The 22191-nt window shown below is 34.7% G+C and overlaps 2 protein-coding genes across 7 annotated transcripts in view; one reads left to right on the top strand and one right to left on the bottom strand.

Moving 5' to 3' along the window:
* Positions 1-8686, top strand: part of SNAPC3 (small nuclear RNA activating complex polypeptide 3) — a 45519-nt gene extending 36833 nt beyond the window's left edge. The window contains exons 9-10 of one of the 2 annotated variants that reach the window (XR_010130196.1): positions 1368-1962; positions 3281-8686. Coding sequence is in view for 1 of the 2 variants with exons in the window: in XM_004047828.5 (XP_004047876.1) it covers positions 1368-1515 (148 nt within the window). In the remaining variant the exon portion in view is untranslated. The other variant, XM_004047828.5, reaches the window with a different exon arrangement.
* The window catches only part of PSIP1 (PC4 and SRSF1 interacting protein 1), a 47012-nt gene continuing 30830 nt past the window's right edge, over positions 6010-22191 (bottom strand). Inside the window, exons 7-16 of one of the 5 annotated variants that reach the window (XM_019033632.4) lie at positions 21492-21588; positions 20384-20459; positions 15911-16139; positions 14546-14664; positions 11866-11921; positions 11194-11264; positions 10886-10987; positions 10559-10772; positions 8683-8794; positions 6010-7526 (exon numbers count right to left, since the gene is read on the bottom strand). In XM_019033632.4, the coding sequence (XP_018889177.1) occupies positions 7466-7526; positions 8683-8794; positions 10559-10772; positions 10886-10987; positions 11194-11264; positions 11866-11921; positions 14546-14664; positions 15911-16139; positions 20384-20459; positions 21492-21588 (1137 nt within the window). In that variant the 3' untranslated portion in view covers positions 6010-7465. Of the gene's footprint in view, positions 7527-8682; positions 8795-10558; positions 10773-10885; positions 10988-11193; positions 11265-11865; positions 11922-12559; positions 14459-14545; positions 14665-15910; positions 16140-20383; positions 20460-21491; positions 21589-22191 lie in introns of those variants that run through there. The other 4 variants (XM_019033636.4, XM_019033638.4, XM_019033635.4 and 1 more) reach the window with 4 other exon arrangements.

The raw sequence follows: 22191 nt of genomic DNA, 5'->3' as shown, positions 1-22191 counted from the left end.
AAGCAAAGAATTCTCTGATAGAATACATTCAAGAAAAGCTCTGTACAATAACTCCCTGTTAGAGGGTCACAGTGCACATTACCATAAAGGGATTTGGGAAGTCTAACAAAAGAAAACCTTGTTTAATCCAAAATGCTCGAGAGCCATGTTCTTTCTGCCTCTTGTCCACATAGTTTACATAATCAGCTTCATCAATAAAACTTCATCAATAAAACCACAGCACATCACATGAAGTTAAAATATAGTTTTATAAAATTTTTACTTTATGTGATTCTACATGTTTAGATTATAAGGCATTTCTTACTGTGGGTCAGTAAAAAAAAAACTTGTTGCTTTTGGAGGCTGAGGTGGGAGGATCGCTTGAGGCCTGGAGACCAGCCTGGACAACACAGCAGTAACTATAAAAAACATATAAAAAAAATCTGAAAGCCACTCAGAGGAAAGGAAATTTAGTACAGGTTGAGCATTCCAAATTTCAGGAATCAGAAATCCAAAACCTGAAAGTGTTTGAGTGGCAACATCTGATGCTCAAATGATCATTGGAGCATTTTGGATTTCAAATTCTCAGTGGGATGCTCAACTGGCAAATATATGCATAATATATTTAAAAATCTGAAAAAAATCTGCCATTTGAAATACTTATTTCTGGTCCCAAGCATTTCAGATAAAGGATACTCAACTTGTATCTTCAGTTTGTTTTCGCCACCCCACCACCATATTCTTTTCTGAAAGATCAATAGGAAAACATAAATCAAAGTGAAAATAATGTTAAAAGCAAACATTCCATGAGATGCAGAATTCAAACATACCATACAATAGCATCTTCATGCCATTCAACATTTTGGTTGAATAATGTTGCCCATATTGCTATTTGTATATACTTTATAACATAATCTTGAGTTCTAGGTAAAAAGAGTTATATAGTTTTCAAATTAACCAGTACTCATTTATCAGTTAAGAAGGTATATTAAGCAAAAGTGTATCAGATTTGTAGCATCTAATTTTGCCATGGTTTTTCAAGATGGTGTGTTAGAAGAAAATGACTATATTCGTACTTGGAGGATAGGTATGTCGTGGCAAATGTGTGATGCTTTCAAATAGATTTATATTCTTCCTTTAAGGGTAAGTATTACAGAGAAACAGCATTCTGCAGTGTTTCTTAATGTTAGATGCCCTTTCGCTTTGTAGAGAGAGTATTGGTGGTGATGTATTTGTATCTATGTATACAAAATTAAGGGATTATTATGCATTAATAACAGACTGATAAGGAAATAGAATGTTATATTTACATACTGCTACAGGTCATAAAGCATGTTAAGTATGGCAAATTTGATTGTAATGATGTACTTTTTTTTAAAAAACTACAGATGGGTGACGAACAATGACAGTTTTGCACCAGAGGACCCATGCTTCTTTTGTGATGTTTGCTTCCGAATGCTGCACTATGATTCAGAAGGCAACAAACTGGGGGAATTCCTTGCTTATCCTTATGTTGATCCTGGAACCTTTAATTAAGAATAGCTACACTCACAAAAGTACCCCCTCATGAAATAACTGTTCTCTTGGATGGTTACCTTATTTCTAAGAAATGCCACTGAGGAACAGGATCCACTTTGAACAGTCTGCTAAAGCTATCCAAAAAAAGTCCAAATCACAGATTTTCTTATAATGATTGTGTTTAAATGTTTATAACATAGTTTAATTCTATATTTATTCCAGATAGTATTTAATTTAGTGCTTTTTACCCATTTTGAGTTGAGCTGTAGTACTTTATATATTCTGACTTTAAATCCTTTGTCAGACACATATATTCTTTCTCCCAATCCTTGCCTTCCCTATTCATTCTCTGTCCAGAGTTTTTTGCTAAAGAGAGAATTATTAATGATACATCAAGTAGTGGAAGTGTTTTGAAAATTCTTTGAAGAATGTGAGAGCTACACCTTCTACCATGAGGCTTCCAAGGTAAAGATCCTTCAAATAACTGTAATGGAAATTAGGGAGAATGAATTATTTACAAATAAGACAAAATTAATAGCTTTGGGATTATTTATTTTTTGAGACAAAATCTCGCTCTTGTTGCCCAGGCTGGAATACAATGGCGCAATCTCAGCTCACTGCAGCCTCCGCCTCCCGGATTCAAGTGATTCTCCTGCCACAGCCTCCTGAGTAGCTGGGATTACAGGCACCTGGCACCATGCCTGGCTAATTTTTGTATTTTTAGTAGAGACGGGGTTTCACCATGTTGGCCAGGCTGGTCTCAAACTCCTGACCTCAGGCGATCCGCCCGCCTCAGCCTCCCAAAATGTTGGGATCACAGGCGTGAGCCATCGCGCCCGGCTGCTTTGGGGGAATTTAATCTTAGTGTGCTGTTTAGTAATGTTAGGTTTTGTTTTGAAGGAAACTAGGCATACAAGACATGTTAATAAGACTATGTGAATAATGAATTTAAAAAGATCTTGAGTATATACTCATAACTCCAGAAATAACATTAACTTGAAGCTTTATTTCTTGACAAAAGCTTTATGTCATGAGTTTAAAATATGTCAATTTAATACTATGATTTAAAAAACAATAGCAGATTTCGTATGACTGGGGACATGGAAAAATCAAGATCCTATTGATTGCTAGCTCTGGCTCACTTATTCTCCAGTAATGATACTATTGGATATATACCAAAATTATATAAGCAAAAAGAAAAAAAATAAGTTTTCCTGGCCCAGGTCTTCCATTCTTCTGGTCCCCTTACTATAGTAATTCTAGTTACTCTCATCTTATTCTGAGAAAAAAAAAAAAACCAAAACTTTTTAAACTTATTTTTTGACATAGGGTCTTACTGTGTCACCCAGGCTGGAGTACAGTGGCGTGATCTTGGCTCACTGGAGCCCTGACCTCCCTAGGCTCAGGTGATCCTCCCACCTCAGCCTACTGAGTAGCTGAGACATGGTGGCACAGGCCATCATGGCGGGCTAATTTTTTTATTTCTTGTAGAGACAGGGTTTCACTATGTTGCCCAGAATAGTCTCGAACTCCTGACCTCAAGTGATCCATCCGCCTTGGCCTCCCAGAGTGCTGGGATTACAAGCATGAACCACAGCGCCCAGCAAAAGAAACTTTATTTTCAGGTCTAGACCATCAGATAGATTTATAGCTATCTATATTCAAATATTTTCTGGAAACCTTTATCAGTAGAAAATTTAATACTGTTTAGAAGACTTTTAGGAATACTATAGATTTCAAATGCATCATTTAAAATAAATAAATTCCACTTTCTCTCTCCTAGGTTGTATTTAAATTTGACTGAATATCTGGATGGCTAAGAACAGACATTTATCTTATACATGGAAAACTGATGAAACCTATAAGCCTATGTGTTTGACAGTGAAGTATGTTTTATGGACTTAAATGCCACAAACAGTTAAGTCCATTGGCTTGGAGATGACAAGCACGAGTTTCTGGTATGTCTAGTGTTCTCATTCACTGATTCAGTCAGTACACAGATAATCAGTATAGAGAACTTAAGAGGCTGGCTTATGTTATACCTAAATTTTTACTTTCTTATATACAACAATGCTAAAATTGAGCAGATTGATAACTGCCAGCAAACCATAGATTTAAGATAAATGAATGATTTACCCAACCGTGAAATTCCATGGGTAAAAATTTTGATTATTTTCAATACTGCGTTCCTTATAGGTCTTACATGCATATGCAAGGATATTTTATCTTATTCATTTTCATTTCATACTCTCAAAACACCAAACTTCAAAAAGTTAATTATTGTCATAATGCATTATTCCATGTGTGGTGTCAATTCATTTTAGTGGACAAAGAAGAAACATGCCAGTTAAAACATTTCTGCTACTGGGATTCTTCTTTTATTAATTATTTGAGAATGTTATTCTGCTAGTTCTTTTTTTTTTTTTTTTTTTTTTTTGAGACGGAGTCTTGCTTTGTCGCCCAGGCTGGAGTGCAGTGGCGCGATCTCAGCTCACTGCAAGCTCCACCTCCTGGGTTCACGCCATTCTCCTGCCTCAGCCTCCCGAGTAGCTGGGACTACAGACGCCCACCACCACGCCCGGCTAATTTTTTTTGTATTTTTAGTAAAGATGGGGTTTCACCGTGTTAGCCAGGATGGTCTCGATCTCCTGACCTCGTGATCCGCCCGCCTCGGCCTCCCAAAGTGCTGGGATTACAGGCGTGAGCCACCGCGCCCGGCCTCTGCTAGTTCTTAAGGTTAACTTTTTCATCAAAGACTCAGGTACCTATTATTGTTCCCTGGTGAAACTGAGGAGAAAAGTTAATCAACCAGGTTACTCCCACAGTTTGCCCGTGTGTTATGTATCAGTTATACAGGTATCCCACCAAGTTCAAGTCAAAAGAAATTCCTAACTTTGTATATTTCTGGAGCTATAAAACCCCTGATTTAAGGCAGCTTTTCTCTTTTTTCGAGGCAGCTTTTCTTTATGCTTATTTCAATCAAATGTAACACGCCTGTCAAATTACATGTAACACATTATCTAATGAAGATAGGCAACTGAAAATGTTGTCATGAACATGTCAACCTGCTTGGTAGTTGAATTTGACTTTTATATAATAGTGGATACACATGCACAGAAGTCACTAGAGAAGCAATAGCTATTTCTTTAAACATTCTTCAGGCCTCAGTACCATTTAAGGACAATTAGACATTCTAGTTTTACTAGGAGAAAGGTCAGTCATCTCTAACATTGTGTTGCAGAATTACACGACACAAACATAAACACGTTTCTGCCTATTAAACCAGTTTCTTTGTTTCTAAAGAGTTTAATGATACGGGTTTGCTATTTCCATTAGAGCATCCTTTTTCTGGCCAATCGGACAAAATAAAGTTAGCAAAGCCCTCACAGCACCCTATGAAAAATCTTTGCTCTTATACAGGATTAGATGCAGACCTCATCTTGACCTGACATCTGTAACCAGGTAAGTGTATGAGTAGGAACACAGACAGCAGTACTGTATCAGCAAAATCTATCATATTATTTGAAATCACCAGATATAATATTAATTATAAAGTGTATGGTTCTCTCCAGTTGTTCACATACCAAATCCCAATCAGTTCTCAGATTCAGACAGATGTATCTGCAATTTCTCCAAGCAGCTAAGAAAACCTTCAATAGTCAGTTCTGCTTGGTCATGGTATGACTATTTTTTTTTTTTTTTTGAGATGGAGTCTTGCTCTGTCTCCCAGGCTGGAGTGCAGTGGGGCAATCTCAGCTCACTGCAACCTCTGCCTCCCGGGTTCAAGCAATCCTCCTGCCTCAGCCTCCCGAGTAGCTGGGATTACAGGCACGTGCCACTGCGCCCGGCTGATGTATGACTCTTTTATCCAGTAATCAAAACACATACGTACATACACACACATACCAGCCCAAAAGAGGTGTTAAAACATACATATTACACGTACTTTTTGGAGGAGTGGGGTGGGGGTTATCTATCTCAAAATTACCTCTTGGTGCCTTGTCAAGCTGTGCAGTTTTGACCACACACACAAATTGAGCCAATGAACAATTTCAGTGATCCTGAAAGTTCTTAAGTCTTATGAATAATTATCAAGAATTCTGAGAAGTTATCTGTAAATCAGCCTATGACACCAAGCACATTTCTTGAGAGTTATGATTAAAGAAACAGCAATTATGCTTGAAGCGAACATACATCAACTAGTTAGAGCAAGGTCAGCCTGTACAAGCTGACATAAATTATGAGAATGATGCTCTATCTCTAGAATTTGAATATTCTGTGGCTTCTTTGTAAAACTATAGATCTGGTGAGTCATGGGAAGAAAGGGAGGGTGAACAAAAGATAAATATTACCTTTATTTTTTATCATCTTGAGCTTACTGTTTAGTTACCCCGTTTCCCAAAACAACACAACCTCTGTGACCAGTTAACTAAGAAATTATTTCCTTGGCAGCAAACCCAGAATTCCATCACTTACTCTTGTAAATAGCAAGAAAGTAATTTACTAGCAGAGTTTGATAGAAAAATTCTTTAATCAAAACAAGTTTACACGTTGAACTTATGGCTTAACTAGAATAAATCTAAGTTAAAACTGTATAAGGACCAAACAGATAATGACTGGTATATACGCAGGTTCTCTCAAAACGGTGATTACTAGTTCCATTATAAGACCTCGTTAAAAGCAAAAATGCAATTCTGTAGATGAAAACAGTTATCTCAGAGGGTCAACCATACAATGTCATACAGAGACGCTGGTCTTAAGCCATTTTTTTCCATATTCATAAAATTTCAAAACATGAGAAGTATCCTACTTGCTGAGAAGTGCCAAATGACCCTAATATTCAAAATATCTTAGAAATGCTATCCTTTAGTTAACATACCCTTAAATTTTGTAACATTGATTTTACCCTGGATATAGTCCATACACGTCAATATACAGACTTATCAAAGTACAATGCTGGAACAACTAGTGTTTGTATTTTTGGAATCTAGAAAATAAAAATAATATAGCCATGATTTCAAATAGGTGAGTTTACTTATATAACATTTATTCATATTTATTATATAAGCATCATGATTTTTTCTTCCAATTAAGTACTATTTAGTGACTTCCTAAAGACATTTTTAACAACATTCCTCAAAAATAAACTTACTTAGTTTTCAGTTTTAGTTACTAGTGCCTGCCTATAAAAGGACCTTAAATGATTTAACCCTAAAGCCAGATTCATTCCTATATATACCCAGTCAGTTATCTGCAAAGAAGTCCTAAGACTTCACTGAATGCCCAGCCACAAAACTAAATTACCTTCAAAAATTAATGTTTTATAGTTTTTAGAATTCTCAGTCAGTTCAATGTCAGTTGCTTAATTAGTTGTCATACCAAAAAAAACCATACAGAGCACACATTGTTCCAAAGAAGCTGGATAATGTAGCACAATGTAGACTGTGAGATTAAAATTAACTTTTGATAAAAAGGGAGTGAGTACTTGTATAGAAGTAACATTTTATCTACCATAAAAATGCGTAACTTCTACAAAACCCACAAACAGTGAAAAGACAGTCTGGTAAATCCAAGGTTTGTAAAAACTATGCACAAAACCCACAGTATTTGGGAAAAGAGGCAAGGTTTATACAAGTAGCAGTTTTAAAAATGTAACTTTGTTCTACTATCAATTACACATTAACATACACACACAGATTGAAAATATGCTACAACCATGTCTGGAAAAGCAGTTTAACATTTTCTAAATGGATTTTATCCCACATTTACTGTATAATGTAGCTGTTAATACTGCACAAGTACACTTAGCGATAATGTTTACTTTAAAACAAAGATAAAGGGATTTTCTCCCTCAAAAGTTTTCAACATCAAACCTATGCTTATAAAAATTTAAAACTTTCAGCAGTCTATTTCAAATGAAAACCATTACAAACTTCTCAAGTGTTCTCTATATTCCAGGTATGTCAACCTAGTTATCTAGTGTAGAATCCTTCAGAGATATTTCAGTCTCTCTCTCCTCACTGGATGGCCTGAAGAAAAGGGGGAAAGGTACAACTGGAATTAGGATTTTCTCCTGATGAAGGAAAAAAAGACATTAAGTCTGCATTATATTTTTAAACCCATGAAAAGACTGAAACCAACCAAACAAAAGAAAAACTTGACTTGTTATTAGAACAGTCATTATTTTTTTCTTCTTCAAAACTGTTATTTTGCCATGTTGTATCTTCTTCCCAAAATAATATGCAGATAAAGCAAAATAACTCAGCAAAGTGTCATGGACCAAGCCCTTTCCATCATTTCTAGCATAAAAGTGAATTCTCTTTAAAGAACATGAGAATGTTTTATATCTGTGATACCAACATATTTCAAAATCTTAATAAAAAGAGAGGTTGACAGACAACAAGATTTCCCTCAATTTCAGAATTAGAAGGGATGCTTCTATCTAACTCCTTCAGATACACAGTGGAACAAACCAAGACTTCAACTATGGCTCCATAGCCTGTTTTAGGGTGGGTATTAAAAAATAGCCTGTGATGGCCGGGCGTGTTGGCTCACACCTGTAATCCCAACACTTCGGGAAGCCAAGGTGGGTGGATCACCCGAGGTCAGGAGTTCGAGGCCGGGCTGGCCAACATGGTGAAACCTCATCTCTACTAAAAATACAAAAAATTAGATGGGCACAGTGGCAGGTGCCTGTAATCCCAGCTACTTGGGAGGCTGAGGCAGGAGAATTGCTTGAACCCAGGAAGTGGAGGTTGCAGTGAGCACGATCGCACCATTGCACTCCAGCCTGAGCAACAAGAGTGAAACTCTGTCTCAAAGAAAAAACAACAACAAAAAAAACTGATTCTCCGTCTAACTTTTTACAATTATCCTTTCACAATTCAAGAAAGTGTGAATGCAAGTCATTACTAACAGTATCTCAGTAAAAGAAGTCCAGGAGCAAATATTTTCTTTTTAACTGGGTTCCCAGCTAGTTCCATTCCCTTGAATTCAGTGGCAAAGTCACTGTCAATAAAAGGTTTTTACTCTTCTTCCTTTTTGAATTGTAACTTGCTTACTGAATTCAGGAATTGGGTGGTCAAAAGATAACTGCTTATTATAGTAAGATAACCTTGGAACAGAACTGTGATTAAAAACCTGAATAATAAAAACACACAAGACCCATTAAAAACTATTCCTCACTTTTTCTTCGTGCTGGCTTCATGGTTGTCTTTGCTGTCTTCATTGCTCTCCCCGTTATGTTGTGGCTGATTACCGTCTTGAGCATCAGATCCTCCATTTAGAGTCTTTGACCCTTGCGAAGGAATCCAATGGAAAAACTTTGTTAAAGCTTACAAAATAATTGAAGGTGTCCACTAAAGATCCAAAATCAAAATACAACATGACGTTAAAGTGTTTCTACTACTTAATGTCTTTTATTTGAAATTACATTGTAATACAGCCCTCTCTTGAATGTTAGAATTGGGTTTTGATGCTTTGTCAAAATGGGAGCAGATGACCACCAGAGGCTTTGGGTAGCTAAGGCACCATAAAAAGCAGGTTAACTATCTATGGGTACAGGAAGTGGATTATTAATCTGATTATTCTGGTTGTTACTATTACCAGGAAGACTACAGGGTGTTATAATTCTTAGCATATTCATTTATTCTACTACGAAAAAGCAATGTGAATCAAATTTTAAAATTTACTATTTTAGAACAAAGTGCTAAAGGAGTATTTCCTAATTGATATTTTTGTGCCTAATAAAGGGGGTTTTCCTGTAAGTCATATTAATAATTCTCTAAGGGGACCCATGTCATTCCCCAATAAAGCAACAAAAACAAAAAACCAACCAACTGCTTTTGAAATGCCAGCTTTTATAAGCAGCTTGCCACTAAGATGTTTAATAACAAGACTGGAGGAGCTGATAATGGTACTATGATTCTGTTTTAAGAGTCTTTCTTTCATACATTCTGAAATGTTTATGAGTGAAATGATATGTCAGGGATTTTTCGTAAAACAACTTTCAAGAGGGGCATAGAGAAAGCTTATGGGCTACAAAAGCACAATGATCATAAACGGAACTGCCAAAGCTGGATGACAAGGCTATGAGAAGTTATTTCTATTTGTATACGTTATAAATTTTTCCTAATACAAATGAAAAGAAAATAACTACTGTTAGTAATAAGTACTAGCAGGATTTAACTACTGCTAAAGTTAGTGAAAAAAGTAGAAGCTAAGGTTGAGTGCTTTACATATATGCTACACATCTAAGTGCTTTGTAAGACTTTATCACCAGGCGTGGTGGCTCATGCCTGTAATCCCAGCACTTTGGGAAGCCAAGGCAGGTGGATTACCCTAGGTCGGGAGTTCAAGACCAGCCTGACCAACATGGAGAAACCCCGTCCCTACTAAAAATACAAAATTAGCTAGGTGTGGTGGCGTATGCCTGTAATCCCAGCTACTCTGGAGGTTGAGGCAGGAGAATCGCTTGAACCCAGAAGGTGGAGGTTGTGGTGAGCCGAGATCACGCCACTGTACTCCAGCCTGGACAAGAGCAAAACTCCATCTTTTAAAAAAAAAAAAAAGGACATGGCATTAATACTGTGAAGTCTGTTCAGGGTAACTCAGCAGCATCATCAGAATACCTGTATCAAGTAATGGCAGGTGTAGTCTCCACCTATGAGGCTGTGTTTTAGTTTAAAAGGCTACTGTACGCTATTTTACTTTTTAGGTGAGAAGAAAACATCAGAAGCAGCTGAGCAACCAGGAAGTGGGTACTCTAGGGATGAGGAGGCATTGTGATGGATGGGTTTTTAAAAATTGTTTATCCAGAGTCATCTGCCTCATGAGCAATGGTTTTTGCCTTAGAAGTCGAATATAAACTGACAGGATTTTTTGTTCTCAATGCACACTGCTCTAGTCCTTCAATAGGCCCATCAGATTTTCACCATTTTGCCTTTGTATACTTTTTCTGTGACGTATACACAGTGAAACTATGTATGAAAGCCATTTTTAAAAGCAGTCCTGGCAAATGGTTTAAAAACTGGTGTGAAATTGTTGGCTTTTTACCACATACCTGTTTGTTCCTTCTCTAGCTTTTTGTTTGGCCCTTTCTTCCCCTGATCTTTGGTTTTATTCGCTTCCTCATGCTGTCTTTGTTCAGCAAGAGATTTATTCAGCACTTGTGTGATCACGGAATCTCCTTCACCAACCAAGAACATGTTCTTAAACTTGTTATACAACATTGTAGACTTTTCCATGATAACCTGACTAACTTTGAATCGCCGTATCTGAGAAAACAATATACATTCATCATAATTGTTTTCCTAATTGATTTTTTAAACAATTTTTAAATGAAGTAATGACAAAATTCAAAGAATCCACATGACTTGAAATCACTTACTTTTTTCAGTGTAGTAATCATCTCTGTGTGTTTCTGAGCTTGTTGCATTGTGACCTGAAGTGAAGCAAGTTCATCCAAGGCCTCAATGCATCTGTTCACATCCTTCATGACAAAACAGTAATTTCATAGCTGTTAATTATCTTAACACTTAATCTGTTTCTAAAGATCGTTTCAAAAAAAAAAAAACAGGTAGTGCAAAACGACCAGTAATTATCCCTTAAATTTACATACTCATAAGATCATGTGAGAAAATAAAAGATGAAGCTATAAATGCAGTACTGAAGTATTAAATGAAGTTAAACACTTACAAGATTATCAATTTTGAGTGAATTTTTAATCTCAGCATGTATCCTTTGAAGTCGAGAATCCATTGATGTTTCTACAAATTAAAATATGTGAAAAACAGTGAACAGTTTTTCCAAAACCAGTATTTCTGTATACAGGCTAAGTATAATGAATTAGTGGACTTAAAAAAAAAATGTTCTTAGTAATCTTTACTAAGAAGCTCAAAGATATGCACAATAGCTTAACTAAGAATAAGTACTTATTGCCATTTTTAGTGGTTGAGAAAAGCAACATGCAGTGTAAAAGCACAAAACCACCACTTGGCTGCGTTTTTTCTAAAATAAATAGTCTGCATGTGATAACTCCTCTGCTCTCCAGTCCCCAAACACCTGCTTTTCCTTATGTTTAACCAAGGGATTTGTCTGAAATGGGAAAGCATCCAGCTTTCAGCAAGTGTACTAAAATTTGACACCATCAAATAATTAATGAGCATTAAACATAAACAACTCAAGCAAGTTCACTTGATTATGCTTAAAATACAATGCAATTTATATAAAGCCCATTAGGGATTTGAAAAATTCTATTTGTAGGATATGAGTATAAAATTATTCCAAAACCAATACATGAAAAGTTATGTCTACATAACTTCCTTTCCATGTATAATTTTATGTATCTTAGAAAGTGAAATAACTAACCTCGCTTCTTCTCCACTTTCTTAACTTCTGGCTTCTTTCCTTCATCTTTATTCTGCCTATCAAATGTTAACAAAAATATTTCAAAACATTGGAACTTTGTGACTAAATGCCCACAATCCCTATGTAAAAGCTAAAACTGTTTTCCTTAAAATAAGTCAATAGCCTAGACTGCAAAGGAACTGACTGTAGCTCTTAGAATGGTGCAGTTCCATAGCATAAATATAAGCAAAACTCTAACATGCTAAATTAAATCATATCTGACTTTTCAGTGACATCACAAATAATGTGTTGCTAGAAGACCAATTTCAGGGTCACTGGACAAATAGGCCACAATGGGAAAATGATACCTATAAATATTTAATGGCTTCTACATCAATTGTTTTTTAAAGCTGCATGTTAAAATAGACCAATTTAATCATTGTGCATGTAACAAGTAGATTAATGAGTTCTGAAGTTAGCTTTAAGGTTAAATAGACTGAAGATAACACTGTTTTTAAAATTTTGGCCAATTTATCAAACTCAAATGACGTCCAGTAACATTCACTAACATTTCACAAAAGGTACCATTTTATTGTCAATCACAAAAATAACCACTTAAAATTGAAATCTTAATTTCTAGTACCTTGGCTTAGAGTTCAGGCCATATTATGAACCAATTCAAATAGACAAGAACAAAAAATATCTAAAAATCAGGTTTTTTTTTTTAAAAAAAACTTTATTTTAAAATTTTGGTTACAGTTTCATTCTTAACAAGTCTACTACTGTTTACTCTCTCAGGATTAAAAAAACATTTATTAAGATTCTAAAGAATTAACAAAGGAATGTCAAGAGAAGGGCCCCATTCTCAGGGATATAACTGCTATTCCAGTTTAATAACTAGCTTCAAAACAAAATGAATTTTTATATTTTCTAAATGAATAATGTACAACCACCATCTTCGTCTGAGCTTGTTATTACTTTCAAACACAAAGCTTCATTTTAAGCTTGGTTAAAAAAAAAAAAAAAAAAAAAAACAAGAATGATGGCCGACCTTAGTATGTAGTGTGTACCTTACAGGAAATTTGTTAATCATAACACAGTAATGCCATTAATAATGAAGTCCTCAATTTAGAATCTGGAACATTCTTCCATCAATGGGGGGAAGGGGGAAATTCAGTCCAATGAGTCTGTCTCAAGATCTTCATCTCTTGTTTGCTCCACTTGTATTCTCTTTTCAGTAACTGGATTAATGCTTTGAGCCCAAAATGAGATATATTTTTTATTACTGTAGATTACATGTTGTTTGGCTGGGAATACAATACAATAAACTTTATTTTGCATAATGCATTTCACACAAGCTGCATCTGAAATGCTTTACAGAGCAAAACTGTCCAAGTACAAAGTTTTGTAATAACAGGAGAAGGAAAGAAAACACAAATATTAGAATTTGAGAAAGTTACATTGGAGGACATTCAAAAGAAACTGAAATACATAAAGATAACTTTAAGATACTAAAGAAGGGTTGGGCTACATATACTAGTAACAACTAATTTTATATCTTAATTTTGAGAGCACAATAAAGTCAAAAGCAACAAACAGTCCAACAGCTTTTCAGTGAAAAGATAGAATAGAAAATGATAGGTGACAAAGAATAACTTAAATATTTACAGAAGTGCTTAAAGTCTAACATTAGAGGGAATAATATTTTTGAGCTTTAGATAAGTTATTTAAATTACTCCCTCAAGGAGCTAAAACTACTTGTATATCCTCCAAACTAAGAAAGCAGAGTAAAACGCTGTACTTGTCAAGAAAGACTTTGGCTTACGGATATATTATATAAAGAAAAAAGTACAAAATTATTCAAGAATCGTTTTACTGCTCATCATTAACTTTGTCTTATTGACCTAGAGCATGTTTTAAAAATCACCTCACTAAAACAACAACAAAAAAACAAAATTTAGTCAGAATGTAAGACACTTCACGAGGAAAGAAAAGCATGTCAGAGAACTCAGAAGTGACAGTCTAAAGGTAACTAGGAAAGCAAATGTAATAAAGACACGAAGTCTGTTCATTATTATCATTGCTATTACTTTTCCTTCTAGTAATAAAATTATATAGTAAGGGGAAAGAAATTCCCCATGGCAAGTACTGTCTCTAAGTATCAAAATTTAAGAGAAAACAGCTTTGAATTTGATTTATATTGCACATATATAATAATGTACACCCTGTCAGCCTTTAGATTTACTTTTACTGGCTTCCTGGGTTTCCAAATGTGCTTTTGTTACTTTTGCTGGTCTTTAGGGTGAGGCCTGCTTGGTGGTGTGATGAATAAGGGTATTTCCTGCATTCTTTGTCCACCAGTATATTATCGCCCCTCTATCTATATGTATTATATTATACAAACAAATGGTAGAGGATGAGTACACTTCTTGCAAAGCCAGTATCAATTAAATCCTATCTGCACTTCGTTTAAATTCAAAAATAATTCACAGAGTGACTGCCTCAGTCAATTTCATCCTCTCAGAAGAGAATGAAGCCTGAAATAAGATCATCATATATTGAAGATTTTTCTAACACATGGGAAAAGTCACTTCTTCAAAAGGCTTCATAAAGTCTGGAAAATGAAAGTCTATTATTTAAAAATTCCATGCTAGCCTTTAAAAAGAACCCAAAATTTAGAAAAAAAAAAAAAAATACTTACTGCTCAGTTTCCATTTGTTCCTCTTGCTTGCGTTTTCGATCTGCTGCTTCTTTCTCATGTTGGCCTTTCAGCATATTCCTTCTGTGAGCAGTCTGAAAGTTCCTCCCACCTTTTCTCTTCTGTTTTGAGAATTAGGATGGTTTTATTTAACTATAAAGTCAGTGACTAGTGCTTATGGAATTATAATCTTGGGGGAAAAGCAGCAGCTAGTTTTTAAAAAAGGGATGAATACTCAAATTAGCAACCTAAAAATAGTCTTTGAATTACACCTATCTCTGCAAGTTTAACTTTGATTAATGACCGTGAAATAATCATCTTGTTTTATGCCCTGCTATAGGAGTGATGTCCTTTGGATAAAATATAGTATGTCAGTCTGTTTGCCTCTCTACAGAGTGATTTGACTTGAGTACTGACAAGCACACTACATGACCTATCCAATTTAAAATGTTTGGTTTCTAAAAGATTAAGAAATGAGCCAAAAATCAGATGAAAGTAAACAAAAGATCTGCATGACCTGAATCTGTAAATCTCTAAGGCTATACACAAAATTTTATTTTTCTACACAAAAGGATACACAGCTTTAATGAGGTTCCCAACAACTATGGCGTCCAAATAAAGTTACATACCACTGATAAAATGTACAATAGGCCTGAAGAGTGTTAAGAACTTCTTGGGGGTAAATAACAAAAATCTCTATATAAATCCACCTCTTTTAACATTTGTCTTCACTGGCCACAGCCTATTTCATCTACCTTTTCTAGACAGATGGGGTTATTGGAAAGGTACTGTTTACTTAATTTCCAGATCATAATTGTAAAATAGATAAATTTAGAGAACAGATAATAAAGGGACATTTTCAATATGCTTTGTAACACAGCTAATTCAAGTCTATTCAAAAAGGTAAACAAATTCATTTTAACTGCCACTGATATTTATAGACTTCCTCCAAAATATTAAAAGCTCTTAAACTAGGCAGATTAAGAAATACATAAATGGCCAGGTGTCGTGCCTGTAATCCCGGCACTTTGGGAGGCCAAGGTGGGAGGTTCACCTGAGATCAGGATTTCAAGACCAGCCTGACCAAGATTGCAAAACCTTGTCTCCACTAAAAATACAAAAATTAGCCGGTAGTGGTGGCACATGCCTGTACTTCCAGCTACTCAGGAGGCTGAGGCTGGAGAATTACTTGAATCCAGGAGGCAGAGGTTGCAGTGAACCAAGATTGTGCCACTGCACTCCAGCCTAAGCAACACAGCGAGATTCCATCTCAAAAAAAAAAAAAAAAGAAAGAAAAAAGAAAAAACAAAATATATATATATATAAACTAAGAATAGAACAGCCATTTTATATATGTAAACTTTATACCTTTTCACCTTCTTGATCATCTCCTTCTTCTTCAGAATCGGAGGTTGATGTAACCCCTGTTTTAGCTAAATTTTTCCTTTTTGATTCAACTTCTTTCTTCCCCTCTTTTTTATCCGGCTCTTTTCTTGGCTTATCTTCTTCCTTCTGGCCCTCTTCATCCTTCTTAGGCTGCTTTTTAGGTTGTTTTTCCTCTTGCCCCTTTTTCTTACTTTTGTCCTCTTCAGTAATGCTATTTTAGAGAACATAACAATGTATACTTGTCATTCAACTATATTCTCCCAGCCAAGTGAATAGTATTTTAGATATCAGTAAGCTATAATTTTTAATTTAAATGCAAATCTAAAACAAAGTAAAAGAGTGTCTTCACTATCCAATCATAAAAGGAATTCTGTCACAGAACATCCTTTTGGTATAAATTAGAAGAAAGAAGATGGGCAGATCCCTGGCTCTTATGGAACTTAAATTCTACATATTTGTAAGAATAAATTATATTTAAAAAGTAGACACACTGGGACAAATGGAATTGCGGAAGTGAAATCAAATATGGTCGTTTTAGAACTCAAAGAAATATTCTTTGCAGGGTAAAAAGGTCCCAACTTAAGCATATGATAAATATATAGCCAATTAAGCATGTTTTCAGACAGTGCTGTGCTGACTAGCACCTAAGTATTCCCATCACCACTGAATTTCACAGACACCACTAAAACAAGAGAAACTACCTAAACTGCCCAATAATCCTAATTACTGCTACATATTTATGCAAGTGGTACTACAGAAATAGACTCTAGGAGAATCAAATAATGCAAATACTAACCACGTAATTACTTTTATGGTTGATATATATTCTTCTAAAGCAATTCTTTTACAAATAAATACTTCACTTGAAGCTGGAATAAGCCGTTTAAAAACTGTAACCTTTTAAGTGTCCAAAGAATTTCATTGAGATTTTCGCAAATTATTCAATTAAATCAATGAATTTGAGAGCTCGAAGAGACTTCATATCGTTCAGTTCAACCCCTTCCATTTGACAAATGAGAAAATGATGATGCAAAAGGTCAAATAACAAGCCCAACATCTCAATTCCAAATCCATTAATTAACCTCTTTCCAGACAAGTGATTCCCTGACCACTTAACTATTAAGTTGGAAGAGAAGAAATTTACTTTTGCCCCTTTAGAAACTTTTTATTATATAATTATCATTGGGTATGCTTATTTTCTAATGGTCCTATGGTTTTCATCCTTTTAACTTTAGCCTCTCTGGGATTAAAACCATCCTTTACTTTTAATAAATGAAAGTAAAAGCATGCAAGTGAAACTGTTTGCTTTCTTCAGGATTTCCACTGATGTAAATATTTGATAATCAGTTTCCTAAAAATGGGACTAGAGTCCCATTTAAAAAGACATTTCTGTGTCTCTTAAACAATACTGGCCAACTACTTCTCCCAAAATGTTACACCTGTATGGAAGGAAATAGCTATTAAAAATACAAATACCATTTGACCCAGCAAATCTGCTTCTCACAATGTATCCTAACCAATATATTTGCATTATGTACAAAAGAATAGATGACAATGTTTTTAAAATTGTCTATCCATACATAGGATAGATCTTAAGAATTATAAAACATACAGTGGGATACCATGCAGCTGGTCTTTAAAAAGTGACTTTAGAGATTTATTTTAAAAATTTATCCTAAGGTCATAAAAAAGATTATTTCAAGGTGTGAAATAATCTTTGTGCCAAAACAATTTACATAAACATGACTATCACTGCTTGCTACCAATGAGTCTTTTCCCAGTGGTTCTTCCATGAAATACAGACTTGTGACAATTTCCCTTTTTAGTAGGTAAGGGATATTAGCAAAGTTGTATTTGTAAATTTCTTAATCTTTTAATATATGTTAATATAAGCAAAGACTAATGCAAACACAACCCTAAGAGCTTCAGTGGGCTTTAACAAACATTTCTGAGGATTATGAGTTGGTTTTTAGCTCTTCTGGGCTCTATTCTACTGTCGTGTCACATCAGTACCTGTGGCAAAGAAGTAGACGCTAAGAGATACATGGTGTTCTAATGGTGAAGAACAGAAGTTTAAAAAGAGCTTATACAGTTTAGTTCTGCACTCCACTGAGTGTGTGCCCAGATACACAGCCAAGAGTAGTTACAGCTCACACTCAGCCTACGTACAGCATGAATAAGAAATAAACGTTGTAAAGGCTACTGCTATTTTAGGGTTGTCCATTGCCTCAGGAAAAAGCTCACTAATAGAGAAACTGACACCAGGACCAAAAACCTAAAACATGTAGTCACTTGCTTTAGGGCTGGGAGACTGGAAACCCTAATACGTTATTATACAATGGGTAAAACTGTTGAACCATAGCAGAAATAAGAAAATATATTCAATGAACTTGTGGCTTTGGGTGAAGAAGTTTCAAAATATAATACTGGTAGCGTGAAATGACTATCAAGGTAAATTTGATAGTGTTCAAGAAAGATGTGTTCAAAAAACAGCCTATTTTCAAGTAAGGATGTAGGACTTTCAAATTGGGTGACAGCCTGGGTCAAAGACCCAATAAAGGGTATAGCTGCAATCCTTAAGAATTAAAATTGAACTTTATTAATCCTTCAGATGGACAAATGATTCCTGAGGGATGGTTTCTCACAAAAATCTATAAACTCAAAGTATCTGTTATTAAATATAAAAAGATGAGCATGTCTGAGAAAAGTCTTAACAATAATTGCATAGGAAGCTGACCAGAATTAAACACACATACAAAAGTATTACATTACCAAAAGTGACACCAGACTCCATCAAGAGAAAGTAAGTGACATAAGGATAAGTACCTAAAAAGGTACACTGGACCCTCAGATCACTATGGTCCAAAAGTAGGCTAAGAAAGCTGCTCAGCTGATAAGGAGGGCAGTATTTTCCAATGACCTTTTCAGATGCAACAAAGGATGATACTGAAAAAGTAGAGAAGTTCCAGAGGAATCAGCCAAAAGCCATGAAGACAAACGGAGTGGGAAGCATACTCCAGGGGAAAACTGGGACCTAATTAGGGAACACTAATTATATCCAAAACAGAGGGATCTCACAGTATTTTCCCAGCAGAATTTCAGATTTCCTAGGGAATAATGACTGCCAACTCACCTGCTAAGTATCCAATTTCTTAATTTCACTATAATAGTTAAAGTATGTTGTATTTTTCTGCCACTATTTTTAAAAATTGACAGGTAAAAATTCTATGTGTTTATGGTGTGCAACACAATGTTTTGATGTATATATACACTGTGGAATGGCTAAATCAAGCTATTTACCATACCACCTCACATACATATTTTTATTTTGTGGTGAGAACCCTTAAAGTCTACTCTCTTAGTAATTTTCAAGTATATAATATATTGTTATGTGCCACTATTTTTGAAAGTAAATACAGACTGGCAGTGAAACTCTTTAAACATATTTTGGTTGAAACATACCAATTCTCTAATAGTGTTCTACAATTAGAATTTTCTATAATCAGTTCATTCAAAACAATGTAAATCTATGCTTAATAGACATACCCCACTTAAGCCTTTCAAACCTTCAAACACAATAGCCATAAAAAGTTTTTCTCCCCCGTTGTCTAAATATACTCTCTATTCCTTCTGGCAAAGAATCCCCAAAAAAACCAAAGTAAAAAGGATCCAAGTAGAAAAGGCAGCAAGGGAAAAATGCAAAAAACCAAAAAACACTCACAATTTCCTGGATAACTGAATAGTTATTCTGAAATGCTTTAAAAATTAAATTTAAATACAAAAATTATTTTAGCCCTATTTTTAAATAAAGCACCTATTCTAGAGGAGATAAAGATTTGTAGGCTAGGCACGTGGCTCACCCCTGTAATTCCAGCACTATGGAAGGATGAGGTGGGAGAATCGTTTGAGCCCAGGAGTTTGAGACCAGCCTGGGAACGATGAGACCAGTCTCATCAAAAAAAGTTAGCCAGGTGTGGTGGCACACACCTGTGGTCCCAGCTACTTGGGAGGCTAAAGTGGGAAGAGGCTCCTTGAGCCCAGGAGTTTGAGGTTACAGTGTGCGACTGCACCACTGCACTCCAGCCTGGGCGACAGAGTGAAACCCCATCTTTAAAAAAAGAAAAAAAAAAAAAAATTTGTGACATTACTTCAAATATATTCTAAAATTCCTGAAACATACCATCTTGCCCAATTTCTCTATTATATATTTTATGTTGTATTATCTAAGTATCTATATAAATTGATATACCCAAGAGTCTTAATTAATGAAATGATAGCCATTCCTTACCAATTTTTACTTTACAAAATTTTTCCAGTTTTTCCTGTAATTTTAAGATCAAAATAATAACAAACATCCTGTAAGAGAAAACTGATAAAATCGCAGAGATATGTGCTTGTTTACAGTCAAATGTCTCATTTATTGCGTAACTAATTATACATTAAAAATAAACTCACATGTCACTCTCTGAAGGACAGGGCTGTTTTACCATTTTGGGTCTGCCTCTTGGTTTTGGAATCTTGACTTCTGTAGCTAATATACACATGGAAAAAAAATCAGTAACTACTAGTTTCTATTTAAGATACAAATCTCAGGTATAAATATTAGAAATGATACATACTATTTAAGAATATTAGCTTATTACAGATACAATTATTGCTAAATTGAAAAAATAATACCTCCCCCACCATGGTTAAAATGAGCAACAACAAAAAATGTATAAAGAGGTAAACAGAGTAATCCTCAATTTGTCCTTATTATGACTGAGAGGGCTTAAAACATTTTTCACTATCGTTTTAACAGTAATGTCACAAAATTCAACTTTAGAATAGGAAACAGCACATATTTAATATTCATATACATATTATATTACTTATGCAGTTACATATCTTTGGAAGTTCATATCAAAATTCACTGACTTTCCCTAGCACTATTAATTTTATCCACTGCAATATTAAACTCCAAAATACATAAATAAAAATCTTTTTTCTTTTCTGGGTTTTACTCATCTTACCCCCCATTTTCAGTAAGAATCCTATTAAAAAGTAGAAAAAAAATTCACTCAATTTTGGTTTTGTTTTACGAAGATTTTTCCAAAATATTTCCAATTTGCCAAATTAAGAAAATACTTTTAAATAGGCAATGCTGAAGAGAGCTGCAAACTGTAAAAATCAAAATCCCTATCAATAAAGAACGCAAAAATTTAAAATATTAATGACTTTAATCAAATGCTATTTCTCATTCTCTGATTATAACTCCATTTTGAAATCTTACGACTCCTAAGTGAAAGGTAAAATAAACCCATTATTCATGACAATTTTAACCTCCCCACAGCCTCTCTTACCACTATTTAGGGAAAACATAACAGAGATAAAGCAAAGTTTATTTCAAATTTAAATACTTTGAAACAGAGCACAAATCATGTTTATCTCCTTTGAAATCTGTATGTTACACATAATCAATTGCCTATTTGCTTCATTCCAAAATATTTGAGGCAGCAACACTTTAAATGGACTGGAATATTAATCACAAGCCAAACAGATATTTAAACATCAGTAATCCTACCTGCAGGTCGTCCTCTTTTAGGACTCACTTTTAGATTAACAGATGCTGTTGCTGTTGTCACTACTCCTGCCTCCTCAGTTTCTACTTGTTTTTCTGCCTGAATTACAAAAATTTAATTAACTTATTTAGCAAATAGCAGGCACTCAAAGTTTAATTCGATGGCAAAAACATGCCAGTCTATGGTAATGTTGAGTTCAAGTATAGATATAACCTCTATATGATCTTTGTTTTTTCAATAATCAACTCAAGAGTAACATCTTCAAACTTAGTTTATAACTCTAGTGAACAATTCTTAAAAAAAAAAAAACTTCTTAGAAATGAAGTCATTTGTAAAAATAAAGCTAATATTCTTGATGCAATATGGAGAACAAAGTATGTGATTACACTGCAACTAACACAATGTTATTTCTAATTCTTCGTTCATACAGACACATTTTATTTCTAAACTGAGACTGTTACCTAACAGTTCTCCTTTAGGAGTTATTCTTATTTCCCGTAAGAAAGGATTTACTACAACAGAGAGTAAGGAATCCACTGACCATTTGCAAACTCTAATTCACTTTGATAATTGCTAGTATGACTCTCCTGGAGAGAATGGCCCCAAATGACAATCAGTATTATTGATTTAAGCATTAGCATGGAACAAAGGTTAAGAACACAAATTAGAAACAAAATGTAAACATGAGGCAGCAGTTGGTAC

The sequence above is a fragment of the Gorilla gorilla genome, chromosome 13 (assembly GCF_029281585.2).
Source record: "Gorilla gorilla gorilla isolate KB3781 chromosome 13, NHGRI_mGorGor1-v2.1_pri, whole genome shotgun sequence".
Lineage (NCBI taxonomy): Eukaryota > Metazoa > Chordata > Mammalia > Primates > Hominidae > Gorilla > Gorilla gorilla.
Note: the sequence above shows the minus strand (reverse complement) of the source record. Positions and strands in the feature narration are given on the sequence as shown.